This window comes from Embiotoca jacksoni, unplaced genomic scaffold (genome assembly GCF_022577435.1).
Source record: "Embiotoca jacksoni isolate LCO1_2020_lvr unplaced genomic scaffold, fEmbJac1.0.p SCAF_1, whole genome shotgun sequence".
Lineage (NCBI taxonomy): Eukaryota > Metazoa > Chordata > Actinopteri > Embiotocidae > Embiotoca > Embiotoca jacksoni.
In genome coordinates this window covers 11,961,926-11,984,513 of record NW_027185229.1, presented here as the reverse complement: position 1 = coordinate 11,984,513, position 22,588 = coordinate 11,961,926, and the positions used below count along the sequence as shown (strand labels likewise).

The window sequence follows — 22,588 nt, the reverse complement described above, 5'->3', positions numbered from 1 at the left end:
TAAATACTCTACAGGGAATTATCTACTTTACATACAACTCTGGCTTTATAGTGTCACATGGAGACCATAATTACACAAATGTCCTATGTAGCACAATATTTTCTTACTCTCGCTGTTCCTTTGGAGATGATGACAGTTAATCTGCTCTGGGGAGAAAGCAGCAGGGGAGTGGATTATTCAGCTCAGCCATGAGGGAGACACTAACTAGCTCTCCACTGACCTGGTATCCTTGGGATGGTGATCTGCCTGCTACTGCTGCCTTCCCCTCCCTCTCCAAATGGCTTTATCTGGATAATGTAATCCTCATCAGTAGGGAGAGCGAGCTCCACAGAGGTGGTGTTGGTTTCCATGATGCTGGGGCGGCTGTGTCGATTCTTCTTGTACAGCACCTGAGAATGAGGTCAAGCCGAAGGTCAGGTGCAGACTTCGTGGTAACAAACACAAATACACAATTTTCTGATAAAACAAGGCGACTGGGTACTCACTTTGTAGCCAGTGACCTCTGATTCGTTCTCCAGGGCTTTGACCTGCTCCCAGTTCAATATAATCTTAGAGTTTGATGTGTTCCACATCACTTTAACCGGTGGCTGACTGGGTGCTTGAGAGAAGAAAAAAAACACATTATTCACCTCAAAGAAAAGCTGAGCAGTGGCAGCGAGTGACCAGAAGTTCTAATTACATCTGGTACTTACGTGGTTTTTTGGTGGTAACATTGACAGTGGTGCTGGGAGGCCCCGTTCCGGCAGTGTTATATGCCCTCACTGAGATGTAATATGTGGTGCTGCCTTTCAAGCCGTGGATAATTGTAGACGTTTGATTTCCAACAGTTCTTTGCACATTGGCTGTGTCTTCCTTCTCACTTCTCCTCCAGTACCTCAGCTGAAGAGCAACAAGGCAAAAGCACAGACGTGATCGGAGAAAACACGGTGGACACCTTAAAAGCTTTTGGTTACACCCTGTCAATGAAGTGCCAACTGGAAACCGGGAGAAGTGAAGTCAACTGCATGGATGATGTGAACCAGTCTGAAAACAAGCCATAGCAGCATGTTACCCGATGTGCCTCCTGAACTATGTGCCCCTGTTGTCCTTATCAGACATGTGTCGTGGTTTAGGGTACGATCTAAAGAGTGGGTTCAAATATGCAAAAAGGAGGGAAAAAAAGGAAAAACAAAGAAAAAGAATCCTCAAAATCCCCTGACATCAACTTCCACTGATAACAGATTTTCTTTGTCACCCTCCTCGTCAGGGCTGAAATAGCTGGCACGCTTGACAGCACAAATATAATTTGTCTTCCCTCACAGAAATGGTTTGCTCAGGCCCTGCTACTCTGTTGACTTTGAGTGGTCAACAATTTATAATTCGGGCTCTTTATGTAATCCGAGGATGAAAACAACCCCTTTGTTCATTTCTTGGATTTCAAGAAGGAGCGGAATTAAAATGACAAGAACTAACTGAGGGCAAAACCACTGTCTGAAACTGCTTTGTTGTGTGGATTAGAAGCTAAACGTTCTATCCCTTAGAGTGTTGCATCAGTACGCTAATCAGGGTGGTTACAGTACTTAGGTAAGCAACAAGAGAAACAACTAAACCCACAGGCTTGGGACTAGTCTGGACCATTATGCATGCAGTAAGCTATTATCTTGTACGCCTAAGGTGCACGAGTCTGAAACACTCATCAATAATAGAACAGAACAAGACTCAACCGCATTAGTTGCTGTGTGCACGCAAACACAAACAGAATTGCCCCTCATGGAAACACACACAAACAAGTAATTTTATTGGAGCTCACCTCATAGCCCAGCACTCTCTTCTTGCTGGTATTCCAGGGCAGAGCTTTCCATGAAACTTCAATCTCGGCTGCAGAGAGGCTCTTGGCACGGACCCTGGTGGGCGCTCTGCCAGGCTCTGGAGTTAATGTGTACAGATTTTAGAAGTAACACTGAGCTTTGAGGACCCCTCAAAGAGAAAACATCAAAACTCTTTCAAAGCAACTTCTTTCATCAGGACAACAGAGGGAGGGAAGTATGCGGAAGACGTCTGCAACTGTTGATAGAAGAACTCTGGCTCTACCTCTGTTCACACTCAGGTTGGCCCTAATCTTACGTTCATGCATTAATTAATGCTATCTGAGAAAGGAGATCTACTCCGTAACATATTGTGTATGACATGAGATCATACGCACCCTCCTCAGCAGAGTAGATAGTGGTAACCGGTCCAAATGGCCCTTCCCCCTCATTGTTGTAAACCCTGACCTTCACGTGGAAAGGCGAGAAGGGCTGGATGCTCTCATTTTTAAAGACGTATCTAGATACTTCAGCAGACGGTACGGCTGCCTGCATCCAGCCAGTGGCACCGTGGGGGCGAAAAGCCAAGACGTAGCCGAATCCTGCTCCATTCTGCAATTCCTCTGGAACAGGCTGCAGAAAAACAACACCATTTCAGCACTGTAAACACCAAATAAATAAACCCACTAAACACAGAGATCAAAGATAAGGCTTTAAATTTTTAACGCAATGCTTGGCTGCAAATATAACATGCTTAACTCACAAGAATTATTACTGGACACATCCATTACACAGTACGGAACACCCAGCAGGATAACATGAACTCAGCAGTTTTCTGATAACATGTCTCAGACATTTATAGCTGCAGACTTCATTCTAGTGGAGGAACCAGCCACCTTCACTCCGTCTACTGAAAGATACATGCTCATACACACACTTCATTTCTTTTTTAGTCTGGTCAGAGGTAGAAACTATGTATACTCAGACTGTATATGTGAACTCTGGACCAGCATTGCTATTCATGGTCCCAAGTTAATCTTAGTGACTCATGAGCCCCTGAATTATTATCAAGAATATGCTTTGAGGACACTATTAGAATTAGCAAAATATTTCTTGCTGTGGATCATAAGATTTAGCTTTGAATTTGCGACATTATGGGTTGAAATAACTGACTTATGCATATCTCTCTGAATATACAGTATTACAAATCAGACACAATTGCTTTTGTAAAATGATGGATTTCTCATGTGGTATGAATAATCAAAATGGTCAAAATTAGAACACTGAACAGGATATGTCATAATCTAACAAGCAGATTAGAGGGGGGTTAAAACAAGGTTAACTGTCACCCTCTGAGCAAAACCTCACTACAGATTATGCTCTGACTACAACTTGTTAGCTTTCATGTTGGTTCCTATACTAGGCTGTGGGTTAAAGCTTCTATGTGCATAGACGTGTCCAGCCTTTCCCTTTTTTTTATCCATGAGCAAAAGTTAGAATTACAAAAGCAACCATCCATCCCCACTTTTATGTAAAAAGGGTAGAGGCGAAATTGTGGCTTTGTTAAGCAAAAGTTACACTTTAATTGAAAACATCAACACTGATTCTCTGAAACAGCCTGAACAAATAGAAGCTCTTGGAGCTGGGTTAGTACGCTGGGGCTTTGTAGAAATAAAGAAAGTAAAAGAGAGAGAGAGCAAGCAGGAGAAGTAAAATAATCAGGGACAAAAAGTTGGGACTTCGAAGGAACCTTTGAGTTTAATTATCTTATTGAAACCTCAAAAGCATTTTTCTCTTCCCCTGGGTGACAGCAGCAGTTATTGCCTTTCTGTTCTTAAAAATGAAATGCCATACATTAAGCCATTCTGTTGTTATTAATGAAACAGGCCTATATCCACAGAGAATAATGACGTCTGGCTGCCTCCACCATGGATGATGGGGTCCTAAGCAAGCTCGCTTACCTCCCATGTGATGACTAATTCCGAGCGACTGCCACCGCCTCCACTCACATTAGCTGGTGTGACCTTCGGAGCTGGAGGAAGAGGACAGATCAGCTTAGCTGTGTTGACTTGATGACACCGTAAAAGCACATGTAATCATTTTCTCTGTTGTTACTCCCAAATCGTAAAGATAGGTAACCTTTTGCACCCACAAGTTTGCACTTCAACATCCAGATATCTTCATCAGTAAACAATAGATGCAAAAAGACAAGAAACACAAAGGACTGGACCTTGATGAATTGCTTGCTGCTTTTAGAGATTGATTGGAATTTGGAATGATTGGTTTCATTTAAATAGGATGTTGCGATTTTTTTAAGGAGAGAAGTAAAATTATCCGACACCCAATATGCTTTTTGGCAAGTAATAAAAGTTTATGGCAACATGTTTTGCTTCCATTGAAATTGATAGGTGCAACAGAGCATATAGACAGGATATGTGGGGAGGAGCATTTGTTTGGCCCATGTGGTATGCGCCCTAACCATCGGGCAGGGAAATTTGCTTCTTCGATATCTTGCCTAAGGTTAGTTGAGAAGATTGAAACCACTCTCGTGTTTGAACACAAAATAATTAAGCCACAGCTAGGAGGCTGTTAGGTTAGCGTGAAAAGACAGGAAACAGACCTGTCCAGAGGTACGACAATGTGCCGACCAGGACCTCTGAGGCTCATTGACATTTCACTTTATATTTGTTCAACCTGGTTTCTTGCCAAAGCATTTAACACACCCACCAGTCCAATAGAAGACAGCAGGTCAGTGTCATGGTTTTGCCTCACCTAGGCGTCAAAAACCATGTTGTCAGGCGAGGCCAACCATCACACTGACATCCTCTAGTGGACTAGCATGATACTGGGCTGATTTGTTGGTTAAATACGTATAAAAACGAAAGTGTAAAAAACAAAAAGTTTCGGTTTGGTGGGGAATTATCTGATAGACATGGCTGAGTTTGTCATTCGATGGCATAGAAAACATATAATCAGTTGATTATGGAGCTTTAGAGGTGCTGGAGGAGAGGTGTTGGAAGTTTGCTTCCAAAAGTATTGAGCTATTCCTTAAAAATGATCAAATTAAGTAAATTACAGTCATCTTGGATAGGAAGAGGAAAGATACATTTTGTGAAAGAGATTCAGCACATACAGGTGCCCTTTGTCCTGGCTTGTTTGGATGGCTTGCTGGGCTCGCCGGTCCCGATGGTGTTGCTTGCCAGGACTCGAAACTCATACTCCACCCAGGGGCTCAGGTCTATTACTGTAGCTGTCAGCCGGTGGCCCCCCACCACTTCTGGAACTGGCAGAAAACACACACAGTGCCCCCTTCAATTTCAAGAAACTTTATGTGTATGTGTGTGTGTTGTTTATGTATGTGTGAGCATAGCATTAGCAGCAGGCTATCCTCCAGGCTGACAGACCTGGTAGGACTCCGCCACAGGTACAAAGGACAGGTGTAATCCCTCACAAGGACATGCTGAACAAACAAACTCGAAAACAAACAACAATACAAAAACATCTCATGTAATACAAGTCAAGACATTGACTATTAATTTACCAATCTGGCAATATTTATTTCATGCTTTGATAAAACCTGAATGATATTCCACATAGCATTTGTTAACTAGCAATGCATTTAAATCTCTGTGATGCTGACAAATATGGGAAAAAAATAATGGAAGTTCAATTTCCTCAATTAACTTCTGTACAACTACAAGGTCATTTTGTAGTTATGTTTCAAATATATGATCCTGATGTGGCAAATCAATGAGGCCAGTAAAACAATCTTAGATAAAAGTGTCCCTAATTCACAAAAATATCAATAGAGCAAGGTATACAATATGGGATAAAAGCACATTACACCAATCATGCGTGAATGCTAAGGGTCCTATTCAAGATAATGTGCGGAAAAATGACGGTGGTGCTATCACTTAACTACACTATCAAATTACAGCCTTGGCAACAAGCTTCATCATCAGGACGAGATCCATGTTTCAGGGTTCCCGGGAGTCCAATAAAATGGTGGTCAATGGTCCTGGTACAATTGCGTAGCATTTGGTGCTGAGGTAAAAATGACATGTCCGATATTTTCACAGGCAAGGAAGAATGGAGAGCGGCCCCCTTCATGCAATTGGAGGGAGCCACGGCTGGTTGAAGAGAGCTTACCTGTGGTGACAGCCTGCCACCCGAGGGAAAACGGTGTCCTGGCCTGGATGGTGTATGCCGTAATTGGACTGTGATTATCAGGACCAGGCCTCCAGGACAGAGAGGCTGTGGTATCAGTGATTTCTTCTACATGGATGCTGGTGGGGGGGCCCGGGGGACCTGATAGATGGCCCAGCCAGGCAGGGAAAGACGAGGGAAAGATAGAGAGACAGACAGGACATGTAAATCAGGAAGAGATGGGAAGATGGTGGAAAGAGTCGCATTGGATTTAGCACCTGCGGCTTCTGCAGCGAATTCAGTTCAGTGTGAAACCTTTGGGAGCTATTCACTCTAATTAGACAGTAAATTTCCTTTAAACCTTGCAAGAGAGAACATTCTACTTGCCTCACTTTTCCTACAACCCCTTTATTTCTTGAACAGTGAGGCACAACCAGTCACAGTAAACATGAATTCCAGACTTCAGTAGTAGATAAATAATAAATAATTTAACTGATTCGTAACCTTCAGCACTGTCAGCCTGAATTATCTGGGCAGCAGTTAATTTTGAATGTCCATTGGAGTACAAGCGAAGCTGGAATGTGTGCTCATTATTGTGACTCACCTCTGACAACCAAGTCAACAGCAATGGAAATGCTGTCGACCTTCGTTTGCACAGCGCATGTGTACTTCCCCGCGTGCCTCAGCTGGATGTTTCGAATCATAATGTCTCCTGCCGAATGCTGCTATCATTCAACACATGCATACACACAAACACACAGAAGTTCCATAAGCAACACGGTAAACCTGCAGCTATTGTAATTCAAGAACAATCCAGACTTTTCCAAACTCGTGGGAACAAAAAGAAAATGCTTACTCTCATATGTGTGGATCTTAAAAAATAAATCCATACTTCCTCATGTTGCCTTTCCTTCAATATTATACTGAAGACACCTCTCTCTTTGGACACACTCCATGCATTTATTTTATCACTGTAATTACAGAAATGTACTTGCCCAAATAGCTTGATGTGGATTGGGGTATGAAGCCATTTCAGTTATATGGAGCAGCCTAATGGCCAACCTAATGGTTAGTTCTTGAAAAGACTTTTTCATTCCATCTTTAATTGCAAATCCCACTCCTACATTATCATTTTATCAAAGTGGAGCTGAGCAGGTTCTGTAATAAATTGGACATGGTGAAAAGCTGCGGCACAGTGGCAGCAACAATTCTATGGAGTGGCTGTGTAGCTTAATCAATGCAAGTGTAGATGAGCAGCAATTTATTAAAAAAGGGGAAACTATAAATTATGCTCCAAGAAACACCTAAATCATAAAAGAAACACATGAATGCACCATTTTTTTTTCTTTACGACTGCAAAATTTAAAAGAGCTTTGAATTTTTTCCACACAAAAAAAATATGACTGCGTATTACATGCTGAGATGTGAACTGCAAACCTCTTAAAGTATACAGCTGCTGACTGGTTGCAGGGTGTGTATGTAAATTTAATTTTAAAATAAACCACAGGCAGCAATTTTCCGGCCATAAATAGTAGAGTTGATACAAACATTCCCCCTGCACTGCGGCTGAATTTATTATGACCCTGCTAAAAGGAGAAGTCTAATATTGATGTACCAATGAATCTTCAGAGTCACCTCTCGACCTTTATTCAATGAAATCTCTGAAGGCGGTTGAAAAATAAATCAATGTCTTTTATGTAGCAAGTTTTAATATGAGCACAGTGGCACTAATAAAATGAAAATTATTCAATAAACCCCAATAAGGTTTATGTCTTAATTATTCATGAGGGATTTCTTTCTTAACTGTAAAATGCGTTGGAAAAACTGTGACAGAACAATAGACAGATTTCTGAATGATGTCAATGTGAGATGTGCACACATGCAGGGGTTTAAAAACAATTGGGAATTAGTGAAATCAGCAGAAGGTGTTGAATGAATCATAAAAATAATGGGTGGAAAATACTTAGTATCACAAGAAGCTAACCTCCTTGTTAGCCCAGAGCACACAATTAGCTATTTTCATTTAGAGATAGCCAATAGAAAGACTGCTGTTGTGGAGGGTTTAGACCTAACATGTTATGCCTATTTGTGCAGAATTTTTTTTTTTGTGACATGTGTGTGACAGATTGGTGAAATAAATTCTGAACCCTATACTGGCACAGATGGTAATGAGTCAAACTTCTCGTGTCTAATGAGGTTTTGCTGGCATGAATCAATGAGGTTGAATTAAGAAGTTCAGAGACTGTTCCTGCTGTGAGTGAACAGAGCTTAGCACTGTGAAGTACATGGATCAGAGGAAAACTAGAAAATTCACAAGTATTCCAAGTTGCATCGCTTGATCAACATCAGCACCTGAGTTGCTCCCGTTTTTGTGACCGCTGGCTTATGTGCATTTGTACAATTTGAGCAGAGAATGTACATTACATTTTGGGTGACATTTTTGGGGCACAGTGACGTAACTTGGAATACTTACTCATGATGGTTATAGCTCACCCTGCTCCTTACAAGGTGAAAAGGACCTGGGCCTTTTTTTTCCATTTGATATGTAAGCTGACAGATGCCAAAGCTTTAGAAATGCAAGCCGGAGTTCCACATCCAAATCTACCCTTTGTGAAAATAATAAGCTTATGATTGATCATTGTCCGTATGCTAATTATCTCTTCATGATGATTTACTTTTATGTGTATTTCAGTGATGGTTTGCTCTATTCAGAAACTAGATGTCTGTGACTGTGTGTATTTTAAGTTTGACCCAGTTTAGTGTGTGTGTGTGAAACTGGGATACGATAGCAAAAGTCAGAGGCACTGGTTATAAATTAGACAATAAATGCTCTTTCTGTACGTTTTCAGTTGCTTCCTGAATGATTTCCTGTGTCTATAATAAATATCTTCAGTCTTTACATGGTTATGAAAATGATCAGATCATGCCACTATGTAAAACTGATTCCTCTGGTATGTGTAGCCATTCTGTTCAGATGGTTTAAAAAATAAAATAAAAAAATTCTCCATATTATCTTGTGCAACCTAATATAGTGACTTGCTGCAAATGTTTTGTGTTTTTCTTCAAGTTCTGACTATGAAACAATTTTTCCAAGACACTTTAAACACCTGTTTTATTGGTTTCCAGTTGGTTGCTCTGTGCCTTTTTATAGGGAAAGTGTTCAAATACTGTATCAGCTATTATATCAAAGTGGCATCCTGGATTGTTTGTAAAAGGGAGTCGTGCCCACACAGCTCTCACAACATGACAGCTTGTTTGAAAATCAGAGGCCTGATAGTCTCGCATGTTGTCAGACACCATGAATGACAGATTATGGACTTACACCGCCCACTTTCTCAAAGAATCCACCGTGGCTCCCGAAGTGGATGAGTTGCTCGTTGAAGAACCAGGTGAACTTGAGCTCCAGAGATGGGTCGTGGCTTACTTGACAGGGCAGGACCACGCTCTCCCCCACAGTGATGTCCAGTGTGGAGGGCAGGGTGGTGATGATGGTTGGCTCTGAAACACACATCAGTGCACATTTGATCAAGCACACTTCTCTGTTCCCCTTTTTTCAAGGCATTATAATTCAGCACAGGAAATGGCTTTGCAAAAAGCCGAGCCCTTCCATCATCCTTATGGATATGTCAGACTCAGTTAATAGAAGGATGTACGGGACAGAGCACACAGCAAAGTAGGGCGCACAGCTACAATAACTGGTATTAGTTTCGGCCTGAGCTTGTCTCTGTGGGGACTCTGAGACATGTCCCTCCTGCATCCTGAGAAACCTCCATGTGTCACTGTCAGCTCTGCCTTCAGCACAGAACTCCCCTCGATCGGCCTGAAATTCCCAAAACGCACTGAGGAAAACAGTAAACAGCACTTCTTCCAGTCCTCGCTACTCTCTTTTCAAGCCTGCAGTGCATTACAGTGGCATCACATGGGAATAAAGCAAGCGTCCCTTATCTGCACTTGTGTGTGAGCAGCAGGAAGAAGGCGGAAGGACATGAGAGAGGCGAGATGAGGGGGGGAGCCTTTGTTCTCTGGATGTACAACACCTGTCTCCCTCTTGGGGGTGCTGTGATTACTTGGTTGAAATTGCTACTCTGAGCACATGGACTAAATTAACCATGGCAAATGATCCCTGGACAGTACTAGATTCATGTAGAAAGTGCCGGCAGTGCAGTCTTCATCCAGAGTGAATTCGATACCTTCATTGTATTGGTTCCCTCACACACACACACACACACACACACACACACACGCACACACACACACACACGCTCCCAATGTGATTTATCTCGTGGCTTTCTGATTTCAGTCCACAATGCTATCAGCTGTTAGGTTTTGTCATACACACAATGTGTCTGAGGCCGGGTTTTCTATTGCATGGGGCGGAATGGTGAGCGATGGCGGTGCAGTAAAAACATTGTAATAACACACAGGGGGTATTCAAGGGTCTGTGTCTACTCTTGTTGCTCTGCTTTGTAAGGTTGCCTACACCGTGTAGAACAAGTGCAGGAAGGAAATAGAAGGCCTGAAAAATTTAAAGGGTAAGAAACGCACAAAGTGTCAGGACTGTTTTGCAGTGGTTTCCATGGGGTGACGGTTACTCGTAATGACGTGAGGAGAAGAAAAAACAGAAGACTGTGAAAGGATCTGAAGGAGAAATACTTCCATGGATCCACAGCCCTCTGTCTGTGCTACATGGAAACATACTGTAAACATGTCCTTTATTACTTTTCCAGCAGGATTGGTGTAGTCTCCTTGTGGTGAGTATTGCCTGGCCGCTTAATGTCTCCAGGGGATTCACTGTGACAATGTTGGTGAGAATATGCTCCCTTATTACCCTCCTCTGTCATCATTTGTGACAGATTATATGGACAATCAAGGTTGGTTACACAACCACACACTGAGCTCTTGAGCATAATTTGATTGATTTCTACTTTGTATAATGTCTTGTTACCTACTGCCACCGCTCAATTTGTGGGGTCAACGTGAGACAAGACAGAGAGCGTGTTGATGGACTGAGACAGACTGGGTGGCACCTTGGGAAGGTGCAAAGGTGGGTCAAACACATGTTGCCATCTTTCACTTTGCCCTTTAAAAGGTTCAGTGTGTATGATTTAGGAGGCTCCATTGGCAGAAATGGGATATAATATCATAATTTATATATAATTCCATTATATAATCATAATTATCCTTTTAGGAATCTATAGGGGAGTTTAGTTGGTCGCAAAATGCAACCTCACCACTAGATGTCACTAAATCCTACACTGCTCTTTTACGATGCAATGCGTTTTTTACTGTTTTACTGTTAACCCTTAAACCAAGTGCTGCGTTTCAAAGTTTCCGTCTGAATTACACCTCTTAAAATTCAGTCAGTATCAGCTCCAAGGCAAAAATGTACTACCTTGGGCTCTCTGTCTTCATCATCAGGTCAAAGTGTGATTTGAAAAAAGCTTGAGCATGAATTCACAGTTATACTTTTGTTTAATCAAAACTGTGAATTTGAGAGTAAATAACACGATTTATAACATTGAGTCAGTGATAGTGATGTAAATGAACATATTCTGAAAATTCTAAACTGCAACTGATGCAACAGAAATGAAGCGCAATAAATGCTGCATCCATTTTTGTCACAGTAATACCAGGCGGCCTCATCGCCAAATGTGCCACACTCAGCAACCTTCGACAAATAGTGGCAGGCTGCGTTTTAATAACAGATGCAGCCTTCTCTTGGTAAAGGGAGCTCCAGGGGTGGGAAGGGTTAACATGACACATAAACTTATCATAACTTTAACATGTAAAACAATGTGTGTCATGTGATGTCAAAACAAAATATTTTCAGATGTAACATGAGCTTGATTTCTTCACTCAGAAATGACAAAGTAGTAGGTAGATACAAAACAAACCTAATGGTTGTCACTGAGTGAGGCTGTAGCATTCACTAATCATGTTTAACCTAATTACTTTAGCTTTCATGACTAAAAGAAATGAACTGTCAATAAAAAAAAAACATTTTATATAACAGGATTTACCACATCTTACCACATCTTATTTAAAAATAGAGTTATGGCATTTATGGTTTTGTAGCTGAGTGGCTGAATTTCATCATATTTTCATGCGAATTACTCTCACTTTGTAGTTCTTTGTGCTTGTGTAAATCTGAAAAGATTTATTTTGAAATTTTTTTGGTGATTATAGTATGTCTCTTTAAATCCCATTTATCATTTAACATGCACAGATCAGGTCAGGATTTTGTTTTTGGTGAGACTAAATAGCTTCAGAACATTAAGTTCTCACTGAATATAACAAAATTGATCTTTTGTTATTGTCTTCTGAAGCTGCTCATATAACTGCTCTGAAAACAACTCAGTCAGCGGTTCTCTGACCCTCCTACGGTTAAGGGTTACTGTAGGTGGTGCCATCTTTAACTCTAAGAAACTCCCCAATAGGCCTTACTTAATCTGGTGCTCATTATAGAGCAAACAGAGACACTTCGGAATAATTGATTCCAAAGTAAAACCTTGAGAATCTTTTGGTTTGGCCAAGACAGGTCAACCGAACAAGCAAAAAGCTAACAGGTATATATTTCAACATTGAACAAGAAAGATCCAAAACATAAATACATTATTCGTATTTACTTTGACCTATTTTCCCTATAACTAGTGCCAAATCATCTAAATCTTTTGTAAACCTTCCTAAGAAATCCTTCATAATGAAACATTATGAAAAATCTTTACTTTACTTCAGTGGGCCAACCAGCCATCCATTCGTCTTCCCTCTAGACATTTTAAGAAGGTAAAACAATGTCATGCTGCATCTGCTACTAAGAGACATATAGAAATCACCCTCATCACTTCAGGAGATCAAACAGCTGATGCACTTATTCTTCTGCTGAGGAGAACTATATTCAAGTCAAGTAACATTCATCCCTAAACTAGAATTTGAAATTGAATGTATAGCTCCGTCAACCAGTCAAGTTGTAGTTTACATCCATGTATGTCCAGTCTCATAAATTATGTTGTGAAGACTTCGAAGGAATGTTTTCATGTTTTCACATGCTTGGCCAATACAGCTGATTGACAGCAGACAATGCTTAAGATATAGATGTTGCTTCAGAAAATAAATCCTAAAATGTGGATGCTTCACACACATCCTGAACCTGACAGTACAGATCCATTCAATTAGTTCAGTTTCAAGGTGGACACCTAAGATTAGAGTTACCAATTTAAAGGTCAACATACATGTTTATTATGGTCACATTGTCCCCTTCTTTTGCTGAATAACGGTATAGAAGAATGGCCAGAAAAGTGTTTATTTATTATGATGTCAAAGTGAAGTTGGTCTTTGACTTTTTGGAAATACAATGTAATAATTTTATTTTATTCTAGTAGACATTTGTGTGAAATGTTGTCATGATTAAATAAATTCTTGAGTTATGGTCACAAACATGTTTTGTGAGGTCACAGTGACCTTTGATCTTTTGCCAACAAAATTGAATCAGTCCGATTAAATGTTTGTGCCAAGTTTGAACATTTTCACCCAAATATTGCGTTTACAAAAATGGGACACATGTTAGGTCACAGTAACCTTTGACCCCCACCATTTAATAAGCTAATTGTTGGGACCAAGTGAATGTTTGTGCCAAGTTTGAAGAAATTCCCTCAAGGAGTTCTTAAAATATTGCATTCACAGGACATATGGACACACAGAGAACCCACATATATATTGCCCCTGGCCTCAGCTGTCGCCAGTGTGAATGCATAAAAAATAAAGAAAAACTGTGTAATCTCTGATTTAGATTTTAAGCTAAAGACCCACAACATTGCTTGGTGCACATATAAATGAAATATTTGATTATTTAAGTGACATTTGGCTGTATTAGCATAGAACTAGCGTTGCCATTCTAAGACAAAGGAATTGAAGAAGTGTGGGACACCACATATCTAGTGTAGACAAACAAATGACTTCCTGACACTGGCTCACAGTGGGAACGCTGTTAACAATAACATATGGTTGACCATAAAACAGCGCGAGCTAACGGTTACCAAATGACTTTTAGCTTCTCTCTGAGGTGCACTGACATGCTTCACATGGCTAGTTGCTCCAATCTTCCCACAAACATTATGAATAATTCCCACTCTCTTCTGTCCTGCTGTGAAGAGTCCCTCCTTGTTTTAACGATCGAAAGCTGCACTGCATAAGTGTGTTCTCTCCATATACGCTCTACAGTTTTTCTCACACGATGAGTGATGTGAGGTTGAATAATGCATAGAGGAAGGCATGGAAGAGCCACGGGTCACATGGCGGGCAGGTGGGTGGGTGGGGGGATTTTAAAAACAAATTTACAAGAGCAAAACCTCACGCTTCAGGTACTTCAAACTGAGACTCACGCAGATGATCTAGAGGCATCCAGGTTTAAGGCAAACACAAACCCGCCAAAGGAAATTATATTTCACTGGCGGGACAAAAGCTTTTTTTTAAAAGGACCTACAGAATCTGACAAATCAGGCAATGGTTCATCCCATTTATTTCAAGGTAAATCACTGTAGCATTAAGCATCACCTTGGTGAAAAAGCTCTTCAATAATCAGTGTAATAGCTCAGGTCATTTTAGAGAAAAAAAATGTGGCAACCCTTACAAAAAATAAATCATTCGACTTTCTATTTTACTTCCTCTTCTTTTTCAAATCAACAAACCAAGAACAATGCTTTCATCAGCACATCACAGACTCCTCCAATGTACCTTTTTGAGCTCCGCTTATTTTCTCCAGGACAAATCAAAGGTTTCTCAAGGACAAACTTTAATAGCGAGGAAAACCTTGTCGACATCGCTCAACAGATAGATACGAGATCCTCTCAGTGCTGCATTCATATGCTGTGCAGTGGCACATCTGTAGCAACCTGCTGGTGATTACTGACAGATGGCTGCTCATTATTTTTCTATATGGCTGTCAGGAATCACACATCGCGTTTATTTCACATCGTTGCTGCCATTCAACATGGACGACAAGGTTTGCTTGGAGAAGCAACTGCAAGAATTCAGTACAAATTTTACGTGATATTGAGGTCTATTTCTCCCCTCCAGTGTGAAGGCGAGCAGTATATAAACGGGTCACATGATTTATCGTCTGTCTAACATCTCCAAAAGCCAAACTGTGACAACAGCAACAAGCAATGCTGTCTTTCTGATTGATTTGTGTAATCTGAGAATATATTTTTTTCAGAAATAAAAATGATGGGCTCTATTTTAACAATCTAAATGCACAATCTGAAACACATGGCGTGAGTGCATTTAAGGTGGGTCCAAATCCACTTTTTCTAGGTTAACAGGAGATAATTTGGGCACAAAGTAAGGTGCATGTTTCAAAGGGGTTTTACTTAGTGCCCGAAATAATCATATGTGTTTTGGGCCAAACATGAAAAACAAAAAAAATCAGAGTGCCATCTCCCATTCCCTTTAAGAGCCAGATTCACTTGCATCTTAGCAGAGAAACATTCTTACTCCTTCTTGGGAAATCTGACGTTATAATAGGGTGAGTACGTTGATCTGTTCGTGCTCAGATTGATGTACACTGTACTAATATTTTCACAATGTCATACGCTGCTACATTTATCTATGTGTGTAACAAGCAGAATAAAAGCACATTGTGTGGCGACCTCTGTAGAAGCATATTACCATCTTAATAATGAGTAAAACTTTACACCCCTGACTTAAGATAATTTTTTTGTTGGTCAATTGCGCAACCGCTTTCTATAGCCTCAAACGTTGCGCTTGGTGCCGCTGTGCGCTGGGTGTAAGATGGAGCGTTTTCAATGAGGTTAAATTCTTACATTAGCCTGCTAACATGCTCTTTATGACAATATCAAGATGGCAACAATGAGGATTTTTGGGGAGTCTGTACCAAGGGTCTTAATATTGAAGATGTTATATGTCATACAGTCCCCTGAGGCAAAATTGTGAAACTTGGCTATTTAAAAAAAAAAAGACTGGACGTTAGTTTAATATATTTCAGATTGTACAATATTAGTTTGAGGCATGTTAGATGAAATGAATGCATGGTAAATCCTAGCTCTACTTACATGGGGAAGGTTTATAAGAGCAAAGTTTAAGGTCCTAGATTTTGTTTGGGAAGCTCCAGATGGACTGGTTTCTTTCATGTATGTGGACTTTTACCTCAGAAAGCCCCAAATCCACCAGTATTTAAAGGGGGCTTATAGTTCGTTAGCATGATGACATTTGAAATTTAGTTCCAAACACAAACTACATCTGAGGCTGATGGAAATCATTTGTTTCGAAGCAAATTAGTCATAAACTGAGGTAAAATGAAAATTTTGACCTGATCATAGCACTTGAATTAAAAGTTCAAGGATTGCTGAAGCGATAACAATTCATCCTGAGGGAAGCATAAATGTCTGTACTAAATTTCATGGCAATGCAAAAGCCACATACGTGAACCTCATGGTGGTGCTAAAGGAAAAGTAAGAGGATCATTCTGGCATCCATAAATGTCTATACTAAAAAAGACATCTGTGTCACTTGCATGGCCAAAAAGCTTTAGATTCAGTGGAAACACAATGAACATTCCTTCTGAGCTTTCCAAATACCTCCACATCAAATGGCTGATGTGTCACAGTGCTGGCAAAAGTATTTGTCTTCAGGGTTTGTAGAGGCAAACAGAATTGAACGCTGTATGATCTCAAAGTTTTGAGTTCACTGACCATCTCTAATGATCGGCAGCACCACTAATTGCGACGGCTCATCTCCAGTGTAATCAAAATTCAGGGAGCACACCTATAATCAAGTGCAATTAATCTGCTAATATCCCCCCCAGTGTGGGAATAATGGGGACATTAACAGGGCTCATCTGTTGTGACTGCTCCTCCGTTGTTTGCTCGGTGGCTTATTCACAGCGGGAGATGCAGAATGCTTTTTGACAGGTATTTTTCAGCGTTCATATCACCAAAGTCAATTTGAATAAACTACTGTCATCTCCCATAAGGGCTGATCCCACAATACAAATTTCTCCCCGCTAAACAGGTTTCCAGTCCCCAATGAAGTAGCGCATGTAAATTACCCCGTCCCATTTTGCGAACAATATCGATTGTGACAGAGGCACAAGATCATATGCAGGAACATTTGTACATCAGCTGCAGAAAACAGCTTTAAAATATGATGATGGAAAGAAAGCGGGAGAGTGAGGGTGTCAAATAAAACCCATATTCCCTTTCACAGGAATAATAAGTGGATAACAGTACTGTCTTTTTATGCTGAGAAGACATGTGCGGGTTTGTTTCCTTGCGGCTTGATTGGAAAATCACATATAGGCCATCAACCTGAACCTGCAGCGAGAGCAGCAGGTTCCACAGCCCCCCTCCCTTTTCACTCACACTGATTGGCTGGGGGGGCTCTACCATTTTCATTTCACAGTGTGTGATAAATGGGAAAGAGGAGAGAGTAACTGGCAGAGTGCAGCAATGCCGTGCTTTTTCATCACGTCTCAAACTTGCGCTTAAAATTTTTAAAAAGAGTTAATACGCATATGCACAAAAATACAAACACGTTTTACATTGTTAATTTCTTTGCTTCAATAATGCACAGGTTACTGATTATTTTTGTAGAAATAAAGCGTCGTCAATGGGAGGCAGAGGGAGGCATCAGCATAAATCGGCAGCAAGGTGCACTTGAAGCTTTCCCCACATCCTTGACTGCTGCTGACTTTGAAGCATTCATAATATATGAAATCTGTCGTTTATAATTCAACAGAAAAAGGAAACATGCTTTGATAGTGATTTACAGGAGACAGAGCTGGTCCAGAGTTATTTAAAATTCCATTATGTGATGTGTTTTCTGGTAAAAAAAGGGAATTACTGTATACAGTAAAAAATGTTCTTCTTGCTGTTATTCATATTGACATTAATCAATGTTTTTTTTTTTTTTTAAGAATTCAGTCAAACACTAGCCTATAAGGCAAAAAAAAAAAAAAAAAAAAATCAATTGATCCAGGTTTCTATAGCAACTACTTGGAAACTTGGAGGAAAACATATATTTTAGCAGACTGCTGTTCTGTTGACACTGCATTTCAAAGGATTTTACAGATTGCTAACTTGTAGAAGAAAGACAATTAAATTAATTGAACCTTTGAGCACGGACCATAAACTACACAAGAAGACAGAGAAGCTCTGTCATCTAGACTATATAAAAAACAGATTTTACTTCAGAGACAGGTGGAAAACATACACTTCTCATCACTGAGGCTGAGCTACTGTGAGGATTTTGGCACCATTTGATTAGATTCTCTTTTTTGAACTCGTGGTTTATTCTCCAACAGGTGAAAAGGTTTTACAGTGGTACAGGCAAATGATCAATGTGTGCCTTATGTTCACATGTGGTTACGGTGAACCGTATTCTCTCTTAGGTGGTAAATAAAATGTGAATGAACTCGTAGAGCACAACCTGGGCCGCTGGCTTTGCCCTTACATATCAGAATATATCACATAGTGAAACTGAGTAAATACAAAGGCGGCTGTGTGAACAGTCTACACCTTTTAATGGGAAAAGTCTGTTAAAATACGAAGGGAGATCAAAACATTTTGAGACTGTTTGCACAGTACTGTGGATGGAGCACGGGAAAGCTATAACTTTTATAACTATTCAAAGCTATGTCACTTGATTAACATTAGCACCTGTGTTTTTGTGACCACTGGTAGATGCACATTTGTGATTTCACCGTGGACCTGGTGGCGCTCCTGACCACCCTCTTTGGTCATGGACATTCTGCCCCTTTTGAAATGCAAATGCCACTTAAAAAACCTCTCCTGGCTCATTGCTTTATTGCCAGGGGCTTTCAGAAGCATTTCAAGGGTGTTTGACGCTAAATCTGAATAGTGCTCTCTACTCAAGTCCATTGTTGTGTATTTCACTATGTCGGTGCACAACAGGAACAGTCTCAGAAACTCTTTTATCAAACCTCCTAAACACTGCATGTAAATCTATATGAAATCTTTACATATATGAGACATGAACTTTTCTCCCCTCAGGCCAATACGTAAGATCAATAATTATATAAATCAACCCAAGCCAGCCAACAAAGAAGGTCAAGAAAGACCAAATAACAATAACACAAATTAACCATGCAACCTCTGTGAAAAGGCAGTCGCAGTGAGGGTATAGTTCACTGAATATGTCAGCGAATCCCCCAGGAACTTGGGGAGGTGAGAACACTATCCCTTATGGAAATGGAACAGAAAAACAGCAGTGTGCACAGACTAAAGCCACAGAACACTCAGCACTTCATACCCAGCTCACATTCATTTTTAATGAAGTATAATAAGTCATAGCGCCGGAGCAGAAATGCAATCCCCAACCGAGATGATCTAACAACACTGGGACTTTTTTCACACAGCATATCCGAAAGTACTGGAGGCACAGAGGCAGTGAGATGCATGTTTTCAGCATCTTTGCAAACAGACATGGCAAGTGAGGTGTCTCTTTCAATGTAATGACAACACAGCTGAATTATTGGACGAAGAGGGCGAGTTTGCTGGATGTTTCAAAAATCAATGTCCTTTTTTAATTTTTTTATTTCTGAATTCACAGAAAAAAAACGTGCATTTGAAAAAAAGTGTCTAGTACGTTACTGGACAGGGGCCCTGCTGACTGAGCTGCAAAATAGACTGTTATGAAATGTAAAGAGGGAACTGGAAGTACCTTTTATTGTGATGCTTCCTGTGCTGCTCGCCACACCAAACTGGTTTCTTGCCACGCAAGTGTAGAGGCCGGCATCGGATTTGGTTGCATTCCATATCCGAAGGTTGCCATTGTCCAGGATGGAGACCCTGTGATTTAAAAAAGCAGATCATTCATATCACTGTCACAGCATCAGGTTGTACTATTAGTAGCAAATGCTGCTATGCATACGTTGTAAAATGTCCACCGTGGCATGGTGCTGGCTAAGCAGAAAGGATAAGTGACTAATACAGAGCAGAGAACATTTCTCAGTGTCTCTAATTAAGTTCTTCTTTGCAGATGACAACAATGAGAAATAGGAATGTATTTTTGTATTGTATTTTCAGGGTTGATTAATTCAGCACACGGCTTCAAGATATCTAACAATTGTGGCTTCGTGGCTTTTATACAATGGCCACAAGTGCTTCAAAAAAGGTCAAAAGGCCTTAACAAAAGTTGACATTTTCTAAATAACAAGCAAAAATGGAAATTGTGCCCTTGAAAGTGAGGTACTGTGGGGAATCAAGGGTGGACCACCTCATCAAAGCATACAGAATTTTAATTATCTGAAATGCTCTGCTGATTCCGCAAACTGTAAATATAAAACGGCGTCAGCCTGATTGTGACGGCGAAAAGGATGTTAGGCTGGTAAATTGCTCTGTTCACCTATGAACACAGTCAAAGGTTTCAAAGTGAACAGAGTCATCCAGTGTTTCATGGCAGGGAGCATTTTAAGATCCAAGCAAACTGAAGAACTACCTGAAATTTTTCAATGAAAACATCAGTTTATTGGCTGAAAATTCTACTATGGGCATAAAAAAGGGTGAACCTGAAAACTAAAGTTTTGAACCCATATCAAAAACAGCTGAATGGTGGCATTTGTGACAGCCTGTATTCCATTGTTAAAATTAAGGTATTGATTAAAGGTGAATCTATTTTTCCAAAGAAAACCCTTTTAAAGTCTAGTTTTTATAATCATAATAGAAAGTACAAAATGAGATGTATTCCCATTTGGCAACAGAATGTTCCTTTGACCGTCTATATTCACTGCCCTGTGAAGCACCAATTAAAACTATGTGTCACCACTGTATTCAACTGCATAGTGCTGCATTAATTAAAAGTGCGACAGGGCTAAACATTTGATTCAAAACAGCTATTTGACAGTTCAAGTTTCTTCCTGATGCAGTTTGAGCTCAAACAGAGAGGAGTTTAACAGCCATGGTAGAAGTCTATGACACATGACACAGATACAGTTCATCAACTTTCATTGTTGTAGCGTGAGCAGCGTGTTTTCTTGTTTGCAATTAACTTGATGTACTTGTGAAATGCGGTTGATACGGTGTGGCACAGTGTTACATATTCCCCCTGCTTCACTGGGTCTTTTTCCAAGTGGCGGACGTGATAAAAAAAAGTGCAGTGACAGTTTGTGTAAGTGCATCTAAAACCACATGGTGCTGCTGAGTGGAGACTTCTTGGTTTATATCAGGCTGAGAGAAAAGTGCTGAATACGGAGTGGTCCACACTGACCATTAGTTACATGAGGGCATATCGCTGTGTGAGATGGCACACAGTTAATGACATCAAACCTGCAGGCTGATAAATTTGAAGAAAATGGCCCATTAAATGGTATCACAGTCCTGCAACTGGCCGTGACCCTGAGCAGAGTAAGTACAATTGAAACACATGCTATACATTAATTACGTTGTACATTGCTTGTGTTCTGTGTTTATAGCAAAACCAGCCTGTTGACTCATGTTATTTAAAAGAAAACAAAGGTAGCAGTTGGCTTCTACCACATATGTATCAATTAACTAATAGCTATATTGCAATCAGTGCAAACAAATTGAAAAAACATGCTATTTTAACTGGAACAAGCTCTGACCCAATTCAAGTCTAAAGCACAGGGCTCACAGCAATACCTCAACATAACTAAATACCTGCGTGTGTGCTCTGCAGCCCACAATCCCCTTTTCCTCAGGGACAAAATAGCTATCATATGACAAGAACACCATGCATCTTGTAAGAGGAGGCTCTTTGGAGTACAAGTAGTGCCACATGCAAGGACAAAGACAGTTAATTCCTCAGAAGCCCTCTTGTGGAGACTGTTCTTAGCCATTCACTACATCGTGTGCCTTTTCTGTAGCTTTACATGATCGCTGGGGAGAAACTTTCTTTCCAACATTACAGAGAAAAATAGCAGACTGCCTGTCAACATAAGTGTTCATCATTTCAGTCTGAAGCTAATGGAAGAGAAGAAGAGGTCACATACACTAGGAGTCGACCGAGGCCCGGCAGTGGTGAATAAGAGATGGAGGCTTACTATTAACACATTTCAGTTTTGTACGTGTCTCCCCTCTTCTCTTCCATAGCCCGTACAACATGTCTGCACGATGTGCCCATTATGTGAGGAGACATTTCCCACCTTCATCCCAAGAGGAGCCAGCGCAGGGGCAGGTATCAATAATTCACAGGTGAGATGAACACAAGTGGCACTCCTTTCATCCCTGCCTCACACAGGTTTAATGGACACGGCTGTAATTCTCCTAAAAGGAGGCGGTTATTTTGAAAATGGCGAGATGTACAAATGTAATCCTAAAAAACACAGGTGTGTATTTTGGGTGAGATCAAGCCTCAGAGGACAGGGGCTGCGCAGTGTTGATCCTCCCTGCTCTGTGACAAGATGAAAGAGACAAATAACATCAGTCACAGAGCAGCTATCACGGGCCACTGTGAAGTGGAAATCGCAGGAAAGAACCTGGTCCAATGTAAGAGCCTGTTTTTGTTATTTCCTTACATTCTCTTTGAGACGCTGCAAACAGATGCAGACGTTGCCTTTTTGTAAGCTTCCTCATAATCAAAAAGGCACTTGAAAGCCTTGTTTTGATGTTTGATTCAGACATATTTTGTCTTTGATGTGTTTGATAAATGCTACATTGTGAGAGGAA

General features: G+C 40.5%; 1 protein-coding gene across 3 annotated transcripts in view; it reads right to left on the bottom strand.

The window, feature by feature from the left end:
* Window positions 1-22,588, bottom strand: part of cntn4 (contactin 4) — a 151,727-nt gene that overhangs the window by 3,493 nt on the left and 125,646 nt on the right. For 2 of the 3 annotated variants that reach the window (XM_069166838.1, XM_069166761.1), the window contains exons 12-22: window positions 19,626-19,753; window positions 9,253-9,428; window positions 6,535-6,655; window positions 5,934-6,092; window positions 4,918-5,067; window positions 3,746-3,816; window positions 2,183-2,417; window positions 1,790-1,905; window positions 693-879; window positions 486-598; window positions 221-389 (exon numbers count right to left, since the gene is read on the bottom strand). In XM_069166838.1, the coding sequence (XP_069022939.1) occupies window positions 221-389; window positions 486-598; window positions 693-879; window positions 1,790-1,905; window positions 2,183-2,417; window positions 3,746-3,816; window positions 4,918-5,067; window positions 5,934-6,092; window positions 6,535-6,655; window positions 9,253-9,428; window positions 19,626-19,753 (1,625 nt within the window). The remainder of the gene's footprint in view (window positions 1-220; window positions 390-485; window positions 599-692; window positions 880-1,789; window positions 1,906-2,182; window positions 2,418-3,745; window positions 3,817-4,917; window positions 5,068-5,933; window positions 6,093-6,534; window positions 6,656-9,252; window positions 9,429-19,625; window positions 19,754-22,588) is intronic. The other variant, XM_069166917.1, reaches the window with a different exon arrangement.